We start from the raw sequence: 12292 nt of genomic DNA on the forward strand, positions 1-12292 counted from the left end.
AGAGCAATGGATAGTTCGATGGTTCTCGTATAACAAAAAGATACCCTACACATACATATGCATACACTTGACACCTGTTAACTCTCGCTCTTCAATCTTTTGATATCTGGCGTTGTGTGGACTACCTTAAAACTGTGACGACAGGTCGCCATGGAAACTGCTTTACGCTTCAGGCTCTGGGGGAGAAAACAGTGAGATATATTTAAGAGTTTCGTTTCAGAACCACGCTCAGCCTGGACAGCGACCGTACACTGCGCACTGCTTCACTTCGGAAATCAACCAAATGAACCCCAACAAGCAGACCCAGTGACCCAATCATTATTGGATTCTACGTTCTGGAATTCAACACAGACGATCAAGGTTCCGTTTTTATTGTCATCTAAGGTGAGTTGAGGAATTTCCATCATTTCAGCATGAGTTTTAGAGACCCCTCATTTTGAGTAGAATGGATTCGGTTTGTTATTAACAGTGCCAGAACTTAATGAATTGCAGATTCAGAGAATTGCAGATACAAAATATTCTACATTCACATATGATTATTTACTCACAAGTTTGTTTATGATCGTAGGCATGGTCCTCATGGCGAAGTTTTAAAAACATATGGCCAAGTAGCGAATTCATATCGACTTGCTGTGAATCACTAGTCAATCGTAACAAAGGGAGCAAGGAAGCGGTAGATTAGCCTTTAAGCATCTGTGCTGCAATAGGCTTCGGACTTAATTTGACGTTCCTATAGTACATTGACTGCACGAAATAACAAATAGGCTAGTGGATAAAGAGTAATATTTATTACAGATGTTTTTCAATCACCATCAAGCTTGAACATGAGCTTGCACACGAATCAAAGAGTCTAAATTCAACCCGAAATTTGGCGAATGAATCAAAGCAGATTCATACGCCTAATGTACTGCTGAAAGTGGGGGCTGTCACGCGCGTGCAGGGCGTGCGTGTCAAATCAGAGACGCAGTCTTCGCCGCGTCGTTGTTTTGCGAGTGAGCCACGAAGTGCACAACTGCTCTGAAGTTTCAGACGCAGTCAGTAGCTTACATTTAGCAGCTGTGAACAATGGGAAATTTACAATGTATGTAAAACAAGTAGATTATTAATTGTAGTAGTGGTCGTATTAAAAGGCGATCTAAAGTTTCGATATAAATGCATGCGATCATTTATCAACACTAAGTGACGCAAGGATCAACAATCATGAAACATTTTGCTTAAAGTATGCCTTCTTTTGTTGAAAGGATAAATTGAAGGCAGGTGGGAAAGCGCATCTGGGTGCAGTTTTTTTTTTTTTTTTTTTTTTTTCCAGCTATGACTCACACCGGCTTGTTTGCGGGAGAGAGCAAGGGGGAGAGGGGCGGGGGAGGCAAGGGGTGTAGAAAGAAAACAAAATCATACTGCCGCATCACTCTAATTCACCATTAGCCATTTTCTTGTCTTTTTAAGGAGATACCAAACGTCAGAATGGCAAAGACCTTTAGATTTTAGTGGAGGAACAGTTAGGAGTGACAGGCATTCGGAATTCAGGTGCAAAGTTGTTAAGATGACTGTGGGACCCATAGCTCAACATGGCCCTTAGCTGGCTTATAATATAATTAAATACGTCATGTCTCCTCCCCTCATGGTTCAGTTCTCTTATTCACGTCTTGTGGACCCTAGAGGAGCAAATGGAAATGCAGATCCTGAAAAACTTCCTATTGACTTCATTATTGTTTAGTGAAGCAGATTATCTTATCTTTATTCAGTTGAACACCGGGAAAACAACAGTCACCGCTAGTATAACAATGTTCCAGAAATGCAAACAAAGCCATAACATCAGTGAAATATAGACTTTTTGCATAGCCCAAGTTGTTCAGCTAGCCTATTAAAGTAGACTAACATAAACAATTTCATTGCAAGTCCTTTTAATGTCTGCAAGTGCCTAAGCAGACTTATTTAATTAATTGCTGTTACATTTATGTTAATTGCTTAAGGTATCATAGGAGAAGTTTTGTTAATGTAAAAAATATCATTTTGGAGATCAGACGCAAGTGGGTCCAAGCACTCTGGGCCACTATAGGGACTTTTAAAAATAAAAAAGAGAAGAGCAGTCATATTTCATAGAAACGACAATCTTCTGAAATGCAGTAGGCTTTGATGATGTTCTGTGTTTTCAGAGTTGTTATTATTAACTCAAATGAATGAATCAAAGCCTAAGACTAGTTACAAAAGTAGTTTTTGCAAACCTCTCACCAAAGCAGTAAAGTTAAAATACATTGAAAAACACTTTTTTTTGGCAAAATTGTGAGGCACACAGAACAAAACAATGCAAACTGCATGTTATTACCAATAACAAGTACATACGTTAAAAACAGAGATGTTTATATTTTTAAAGTGATTAATATGATTGTCAATTTCAGTGGCTAATCAATTATAATTTTTATGCTTTAATAGAGAATAGAGATGGATAAGAGAATCAGGATTTTATTTAGACAATTCTAATCTAATCCAAAGATTTTGTCAAATTGGACAATTTTTAAAATGTCACAATTTTCAAATCTGTAAAAATTAAACCCCATTGAATAAGTGATTGCCATGATGAACATATTTGCACATTATTATGCCCCCTACTGACAAATGTATTCAAAAGATTGCAGACTACCACAAAGTAATATATATGCCAGTGAAGTTTGGTGAGAATAAAGCATTGTTGCAGCTGTTTAAGTCTACCAGGTTCTGCCCCTAAACAGTTATTGGCATGGGTCTATCATATTGTTTACAAACGTCAACATATATATTGAGACATATTGTGTTTGAGCAAAAAAATCTAGGACTAGTCTGCAAAAGCAGATTCTGCATAATATGTACGTGATCTCAAATGCATCAACTATTGTTTATGCATTTTTGATAGGTCTGCATGATCTATCAAAGAACTGAAAAACTCATGGTTCAGCAGCTATACAGTAAAACATAAAATGCAGTGCCAAGGTCTCAGGGAGGCACTAGCCATGTGGCCACACCTGTAGTACACAAACTTGTTTATACATTTTATCAAACAATTTTCTATATGAGGGTGATCTGTTTGTCTGAATTAACTAACTGCTTGTTACCCCAACTTTCATACATCAAACCTCACATTTTGTGGCCATTCACTAGCCTTTCACTTAGTGAAGAATTACTCAGAATTATTGGTATGTCTATGTATTAGCTGCACAATGCTAATAAATCAGTATGATTGTTTAAATGCATAATTGTATCTACATGCACACTAGAATAGACAGACACAACAAGGATACAACTATATATTCTATATTCAAAAAAGATAGATAGATAGATAGATAGATAGATAGATAGATAGATAGATAGATAGATAGATAGATAGATAGATAGATAGATAGATAGATAGATAGATAGATAGATAGATAGATAGATAGATCTATTATTTAATGACGCTAAGATGATTAATGCATTCCATTGGCTGTGAGTCATTCAGATGAACCCTGTTGGCAATCAATAGTCACTGTCTGGCACTGGCTTACTGATCTAATATTGGAGCCTTATTTTGTCAGGCACAGAGTTATTTTAAAGGTTTATAGAAAATTATTTGTATAATTCTATGTGGTTCATTTCTACCCAGTAGACACCCCAAAATCACTGCTCTGGTGTTTTCCACCATTCCATAAAATTGATTAAGTCTATGTTAAATTTATTTCATATCATAAAATGTACAAAGCTTTCTTTATAACTAAATGTTGTGACTCCCCACCCAAAGGCTGTGAAACATTATACAGTCCTTTACCTCACAGAATGAGTCATCTAGTGAAGATACTGACAAAGAAGAATGCGTTTTCTTACCCACACAGGAACAGAGAAAACATCTTTGTCAAAATGTGCAAAAAATGAAATTTAAATCATAGCATAGAGGGATAACCTTGTCAATTTACTCTTATGTTTTGATAAAAAAGATCAATTGTTCTAGATATAATTTTTGCAGCACTGCTAACTAAACTGTGAAACCAAGCAGCATAAATTCTCACAACATATGTCCATGAATTCTGTTTGATTTTGAACATATTTTGAGTCATCTGCACTAATGAAAATAAAGAGGCTGTTGCACCACATATGATAATTACACAGACTTTGATTTGAAGCCAATTAATGAAGATACTGAAAGCTAAATATTATTCAGCTTGGATCATCACTGGGATATTGCATGTATAGAGGATAATAAAAATCCCAGCACTTATCATCATTTGAGTTTCATTTCATTTGGAGACAAAAAACTCTGAAAATGCTATAAAACAAAAGGGACAGAAAGAGTGTTCAGCATAACTGTGTGGCACACACTTTAATTTGAGCACTCAAAACTTTTTTTTCAGAAACCCTTTTGTAACACACACTATTTTCATCAATTATTTCTCTTTCCCTCTTTCTTTCTCTTTTTTCTCTTTCCCTGTCCCCATCTCTCTATTTTCTCCCTTCCTGCAGAACATGACGGAGGTGAAAGATGACCGGAGATTCCATAATCTAACACAGGAGCAAGTGGACACGCTGGATCAGGTTCTTACAGAAGTCATTCCCATTCATGGAAGGGGCAACTTCCCTACTCTGGAAATTAAGCCCAAGGATATTATCCATGTTGTCAGAGATAGGCTGATTTCCAAGAAAATCAAGGTGAGGGATGTGCGTCTCAATGGCTCCACAGCAAGCCATGTACTAGTCAAAGAGAATGGCACTAGTTATAAGGACTTAGATATTATCTTTGGTGTGGAACTTCCTAAACAGGAAGATTTCCAGATCATAAAAGAAGTGGTCCTGGGTTGTCTTCTGGACTTTCTACCACAAGGAGTGAACAAGGATAAAATTACGGCTCTCACCATGAAGGAGGCCTATGTGCAGAAGATGGTCAAAGTCTTCACTGAACATGACCGATGGAGTCTTATCTCACTCTCCAACAATAGTGGTAAGAATGTGGAGCTCAAGTTTGTCAGCTCTCTGCGTCGGCAGTTTGAATTCAGCGTAGACTCCTTCCAGATCATCCTGGACACTATGTTGGAGTCCTACCTTGAGGCTGAGCGAAAGGAAGCTGCACAACGCAAAGGGAAAGAACAGGATGTTTTCAAGATTCAAAGCACTGGCCCTCAGATAGGTATATTACATGAGCAGTCCATGTCTGCTGGTACAGAAAGCCACAGTAAAACAGACATTGATATGACAGGTGAAACAATAGACATACCCAGTTTGCGTGAATGTGCATGCCACAGTGAAATAGAAATGACAGAGGACCAATATGAGCCTTCCACAAAAGAAACTACACTTGAAGTGATCCATAAAGAGACTGAAGAGCTGAGTGAATCTATAACTATGCCTGAAACTGCTGAAGAAATATCAGAACAGTCTGACACAACCATTCTTATGAAACAAACAGTTGAGAATAATGAAAATAATTTTGTTTGCAAAAAGAAAGAAAAGGAAATGCTGGAAGATAATTCAGAAGGGGTCAGTACTGGTTTACATGTTGAAAGTGAACAGGTGATCAGTGAAGAAAATAAAGACACCAATGAAAGTGACGCGCAGCTCCCAGACCCTCAGACAAATGTACTGATGGAGGAATCTAAAGAGCTTGAAAGCATGTTGTCTCCAGAGACAGTCCCTGTGGAATATGCCCATAAAACAGAGCATGCAGACCTTCCATGTGAGCCAGTGCAGACTACAGAAAAAACAACCGAACCTATGACACTCACTGAACAGTGCACATACCAGCCTCTTCCTCCTCCTACCAGCATTATTACACAAACAACAGTAGATACAAACAATGAATACCCTTTACCACCTCCTGCCAAAAAAACAAGTCGAAGTTCACACATGATCGTTCTTAAACATTCCTCACCAAAACCTCCCAGGAAAATGTCTAAAAAGGTTACATGTATACCACACTCAGCAGAAAAATCTTTATCAAAAGTCTCAAAAGTTCAATCTTGTCAGCTTGTCAGCCATTCAATTAATGGAGGTGACCCAAATGAACCAATGCCTATGCAAGTTGAATTGCCTAGTCTTACCACAAACTGCTTAGAGTCATTAGCCAGTGCCTCACATGACAATGAGACTCTGTTTAGAATATTGGACATTTCCACCCCAGCCTTTAGTGTTGCATCCCAGGAGAATGGTACACACTCAAAAAAGACACTTTCTCTATCCTTGTCTCCAGAAGAAAATGTTCAAACTCAAGTACAGACCTCAGAGCCAGAGACTGGTGAATCTTCTAATCATTCTATTCTAAGCCCTTTGTCCAAACCTTTTAGTTTCCCAAAGGACCAAAACAAGGTGATACAATCTTTTCCTGAAAAGGTGACAAAAACAACACCTCAGTCAGTTAAACCACTTATTCAGGTAAATTCTCAATCCATAGTTCAGATAGACGATGACCCTGATCTCAGTCTGAACTCTGCCTCCAAAGAGGAGACTGATCTTGCTGCTCAAACTGCTGAGTGTGCTCTAGAATATTTCAAATCCCCAGATACTGCCTCTCAGACAGTAGACTCTTCCTCAAAGTCACTGACACCTCTGTCTACAAATCTTATTACTGATTCAGAGGAAGTAGAAAACACTACCCAAGGCTTGGTGCTTCCTGTTATTTCATCACAGGTTCCTGAGCCCTCCATATCATGCCTGCAGCCTCAGGAACCACTTGTGTCTTGTACTCAGACTCTAGAATCTTCAGTGTTAATGTCACACCTTCTAGAGCCACCTATTTTAATACCACCAGCTCAAGATCTCTCAGTGTTACCAACAGATTTTCTAAAACCACCTGAAATATTGTCATGTCTTCTAGAACCTCCCTTTTCCTCATCGGAGAACCAGCAGTATTGTGTACAACCCTCAAATGTTTTGGAATCTTCCACATTGTTGTCTGAGGGATCAGAGTCTTCTGTAGTGTCCTTTCAAACTCTGGAACCACCTGAAAGATGTCCACAGATCATAGAACTTTCTAAAGAATCACTCCAAGATATACATCCCTCCATATCACCAGCTGAAGTCCTACAGTCTCCTATTCCACTAGAGTTAGAAACTTCAGTAGAGACTTCACAGAGTTCAAATCCATCAGACTCTGAGACTAAAGAGGTTCATCCATGTCCCAGAGAGGTGCCGTCTGTTACAGTGGTGGCAGAAAGCATGTATGGAGATTTTGAGCAGGCCATGGACCACTTGCGTTACCGGCTAATTGCAACACGCAATCCAGAGGAAATCCGGGGAGGTGGCTTGCTCAAGTACAGCAACCTGCTGGTTCGGGACTTTAAACCTGCTAGTGAAACAGAAATTAAGACATTAGAACGTTACATGTGCTCCCGCTTCTTTATTGACTTTCCAGACGTGAATGAGCAGCAGAGGAAGATTGAGTCATATCTGCGCAATCACTTCATTGGTGAAGAGAAGAGCAAGTATGACTACTTGATGACACTGCGGCGGGTGGTCAATGAGAGCACCGTGTGTCTGATGGGCCACGAGAGGCGGCAGACACTCAACATGATTACCATTCTAGCTCTCAAGGTCCTAGGGGAGCAGAACATCATCCCTAACACCAACAATGTTACCTGTTACTACCAGCCTGCTCCATATATGGCTGACCACAACTTCGGCAACTATTACATTGCCAATGGCCAGTCGCCACTTATATATCACCCATATCCCCTACACATACACATGCAGACTGGACTGGTTTAGCACTGAATAGCTGCCAGTGAGCAGAACCTCAACCTCCTGCAACCTAAAATAGCTACCACAAATAAAAACAAATTCTCAGCATGAGCACTTAGTTGAGCAAAATCCTAATTTGAGTGCTTTTAACTTAGAAAAAAAGACAATTCTGTATGTAAATCTGGAATTCACAGTAGTTTTGGTTGCCAATAGAGTCACTCTGAATATCTAGGGTACCATATCTGTCCTGGACTTATAGACAGCCTGTGTTGAAATCAGAACAGATGAAAATCAGTGGAAATCGAATACACTAAAACATCAGTTAAAGGCCATTGCACTAGTAGAGTCTACAGCTACCAGTAATGAATGTGCCACATTCAAAGGAATGTTCTAGAAACATGAGGCTGGAGAAAAAGGGAGATAGTGAGGGTGAGCAAGACAGGAAGCTAGATGGAGAAAATAATAATTAACTAGAGTATTTTCTTTTCCTTCTTTTCCTAGCCTTGTAAAATGTATAAAAATAATATATGAAATTAGGATTGTTAATCTGGCCAGATCTATTGTTCTCTTATCAGAGGAACATGAATATTTTCTGATTAGTTGTTTGTAGTCATCTTATTCACAATCATGAAAGAACAGTGCAAAATTAATTACATTGAAAAACACCTAAATTAGATTACAATGTGCCAATTTTTAAACATATCATGGCTCTACAGTGCCAAACGTACACAAAATGCAGTCATGCTGTAAGATACATTTTCATCTGATAGTCAACTTTTATAGACTGAAATATCAAGTAAATTTCTTAAATTGCTTTACGAAATCCAGGACCATATTCCTGAGCCAGATTATTATACTTGAATTACAATGCAAAAATACAGTATTTTACAAGGTGTTGGTTTTAACTGCAAACATTCTTGGTGTCTATAGAAATTTTATAGCATATTATGACGTGATTAAGAGGGAATTATGAGAGATGTATTCAATTTATTCCCATCGTACATTTTTAGGGGCAAGCCTAGGAAGTCAATGACTCATGGCTCAGCTCTATGGCGATTCTTACCAGCTGCATGATTGATCTCAGATGTAAACCAGAGTGAAATTTATATGAAGTGAAATGTCTGTATCTCTTCCATTCGGCCTTTTATCCTTGTTGGCTGTAAATGTTTTGTTTGTGTGTCCAGAATGTGAATTATGTTTTTTGGATAGTTGTCAAAGACCATTGCACGCATAGGCGTGAGAGAACTGAGAAGTGTTGTCACCGAAAATCTTACTGCCAAATTTCACCACATGAAGACTTGAGTCATACTGGAGTCTAATGAACTTGCAAAAGTACACATTGACTGCAATGAGGGAGAAAAAAAAAAGCTCTTAATGAATTGTGTAGGTATCATTTGTGTATCTGTGATGCACAAAGTCAACTTTATGGACTGAGTAATATGCAGCTCTGCTTTTATTCACCATACAATGCATATTTAGGCTCAAAGGAACTAAGGCATGGGAGAACACTATGTTTCTCTAATGGACATTAGAGTGTGGAAATTTCATCTTATCAGGAGTGCCCGAGGTGCAAATATACATTTTTTAACGTTAGTAACAAAAACTCGTATATTTTTCCAAGAAAAAAAATTTAACATCATAGGACAGTACAAAGAGTTTGTGCATGTGCACACACAAACACACACACATACACACACAGATATAAATGATAGTTATATATAGATAAGATGCCAAGAAGAGTCTGTGGTTGAGATAGATCTTTCAGAGTAATATAATCTTATGTCACTGTTTATAAGTTGTGGAGTTCCCTTTTCTTGTGAGGTCCTAGCTTTGAATTTGTGAAGTATTATACCTTAGCTTCACTGTATGATATCTTCGAGTCCCTTATGGTGTCTTGCCCTAATGTTTTTGTCTACTTTTTAAATCTGGCTTTACCGCCAAAACCTTTAGTAACACTGTGCTTAGACATAGGTTTAGACTGGTTTGAATTGTTTACCTAAGCAAGGCTTGCAACCATACACCAACCATGGAACCATAAAAAAAAAAACAGTTGACCAAAGATGGAGTTTGTAGGAAAACTTAAGTGCCTAAATGAAGGTCATTAGTATCTGAACTACCACTATTACAAAAAGGAGAGACAGAAAAGAAAAAAAAAACACAGAAAAGGGGACAAACAAGCAAAGAGAGGGAAAGGGAGAGACAGAGACAAAGAAAGAGGAGGAACCTCCTGCAGAAAACAAATGCAGTTGCAGCTTGTCCTCATTATTTCAAGTGTATGTTTTCTCCTTGCCTTCCTCTAGTGCTGATTGTGTTGATGTCAGTTCTGTAGTTCTTTAATATGGCTGCTTTATGTACCTTTAATTTAAAAAAAAAAAAAATATATATATATATATATATAGATCCACTTATCCACACATCTGTATTTTGTCTTCTGTCTATCCTGTCATAAGGGGTATAAATACTGCACAGTCTCCTCAAATACTGAATGAAAATGTTTGTTAATTTATAAATATGTTTTAGGTTAAGTAGTACAAAGAGTGGTTTAAGTTATTTGAAGGTCTTGTTGAAGAGATGATAACATCCCCATATTATTAACCTTCCTTTTCAGCTGTATAGATGATAGATGCATATAGATAATAATAGATATAGATGTTTGTCATTGATCATTTGAGCAGGGATTAATTTTACAGAAAAGGTTCTCATCCAGGGTTACAGCCTGTCTTTGCAGTATATACAGCATATTTGCAGGAAGATTTAGTAGTCACTATCATATTTTAATTGCAAGAGTGGTCCAGTAGATGGAGCACGTTCAAGACAGAGTGGACTATTATTAGCCAGTGATCTACAGTTTATTTCCATGACAGACATGGGGTATAAAAGTGTCAGACAATAAATAAATAGATTAAACAGATAAATAAATCAATGAATGATCTACAGCTTGAAGTACTTCTATCATTTTGAAGAACCAAAGTTTAAAGCTATATTATCTTATGTTTAAAGCATTTTGAGTCACATCAACTTTGTGTAGGTCTATTTAACACATTATTCATTGATAATGTATTATCAAAAATTATCTTTTCAGATGACACTGATCTGTCCTTCTCTCTCTTCAGAACATTCAAATTTGTTTGATATTTGATATATATACTGACAATAAATCTAAATGTCTGACCATATATTTCAGTGTGATAGAAATCCTGTCAGCTTTGTAACAAATTAAGGAGCAGGATTGCAATATTGTTCTAATATTACAGAGTTTGTCTTTATTCAGCATCAAAACACAATGTTCAAAACACAGAACTGCTTCCAAGAATTTCACAGCAAGGAGACTGAGTCTATGTTATAAGAGACTAGTGATGTCACGGGTGGATTATAACCTTAGTTTTAAACTAACCAAGATGGCCACCCCTTTAGTACTCAAAGCATGGCTAGTACAGGTCATCCCTCCATGTCCACTCAGTATCAGCAACACTGCCAAGTCGCACAGTTGCTGAGTAAAGGCTGAGAAGTGGCATATATTGTTGTTGGCTAAGAATAACAAGAATGACAAGTTTCACGAATACTTTATTGTGTGTGTGTGTGTGTGTGTGTGTGTGTGTGTGTGTGTGTGTGTGTGTGTGTGTGTGTGCGTCAATATATACAACTTAATGTCTGTGTTTGTGAGTGCTGGAATATGTCCATGGGCACTGAACACATTTATGGAAGTATGTGCACATGCATTTCACAGTACACTGTACCTATTGTTGTGTGTGTGTGTGTGTGTGTGTGTGTTTGTGTGTGTTTGTTTGTTTGTTTGTTTGTTTGTTTGTTTGTTTGTTTGCATATTGCAGATAACCACTATATTTCATTCAGGCTCTTCTTGAGCCTCAGGCTCTTAGCACGCCAAAAGCCAGCAAGACAGGATGTTAGCAGAATTAAATCACTGAGTGCTCATCAGTGCAGGGCCTGGGTCCTAAGAACGGCAATTAAGCCACTTCAACAGTGCTATTACACTGCAGAGAAGCCAGCTGAGATACAATACCTACCCTGGCCTGCTAATTACCAATGCCCTCAAAGGGATGGAAAACAATAATTCACAGCATGTGCATTACAGTACTGATAATATTGTCAATGCAGCCCATGGAGATTTTTTTCTACTTCTTCAAATATACTTCTGCTGAAAATTGCTAATTAAACACGTTGTGATCACCTGTACCTAATGCTGTTCATTTTAGCATTGCTCCCATGATGTCAGGGACAGTATTCCACTGACATGACGAGATGCGATTGGTCACTTGCCTGTTGCAGCTGTAGAGGGAAGCAGGTGCTAGGTTTTGAGAGTAAGAGGCTTTTGTGTCTGTAGTCAAAGGACAGAGTCATCAAAGACTGACGTGTTCAGTGAGAGGGGGAGAGAGAGGGAAAGAGAGAGAGAGTCTTTGTCTTACTGTGGTAGGTTGGTAATGAGCATGGTAATCATGCTAATGTCACCATGGCCGCCTACTACTAGAGCTTCCCACACACTGTGACTAATACCCCGCAACATGCATACTTACTTCCTTCTGCGTGCGCACAAACTCTCACACACACACACACACACACACACACACACACACACACACACACACACACACACACAAGC

At 38.2% G+C, this 12292-nt stretch overlaps 1 protein-coding gene across 1 annotated transcript; it reads left to right on the forward strand.

Annotated features, from left to right (window-relative positions):
• Positions 1-145: 145 nt before the first annotated feature.
• On the forward strand, positions 146-11117 carry tent5d (terminal nucleotidyltransferase 5D). Its single transcript, XM_027004930.3, has 2 exons — positions 146-384; positions 4468-11117. The coding sequence occupies exon 2, from the start codon at positions 4471-4473 to the stop codon at positions 7699-7701; it is 3231 nt and encodes a 1076-aa protein (XP_026860731.2). The 5' UTR covers positions 146-384; positions 4468-4470; the 3' UTR covers positions 7702-11117.
• The last annotated feature ends 1175 nt before the right edge of the window (positions 11118-12292 follow it).

The sequence above is a fragment of the Electrophorus electricus genome, chromosome 16 (assembly GCF_041902795.1).
Source record: "Electrophorus electricus isolate QZ-2024a chromosome 16, ASM4190279v1, whole genome shotgun sequence".
NCBI lineage: Eukaryota > Metazoa > Chordata > Actinopteri > Gymnotiformes > Gymnotidae > Electrophorus > Electrophorus electricus.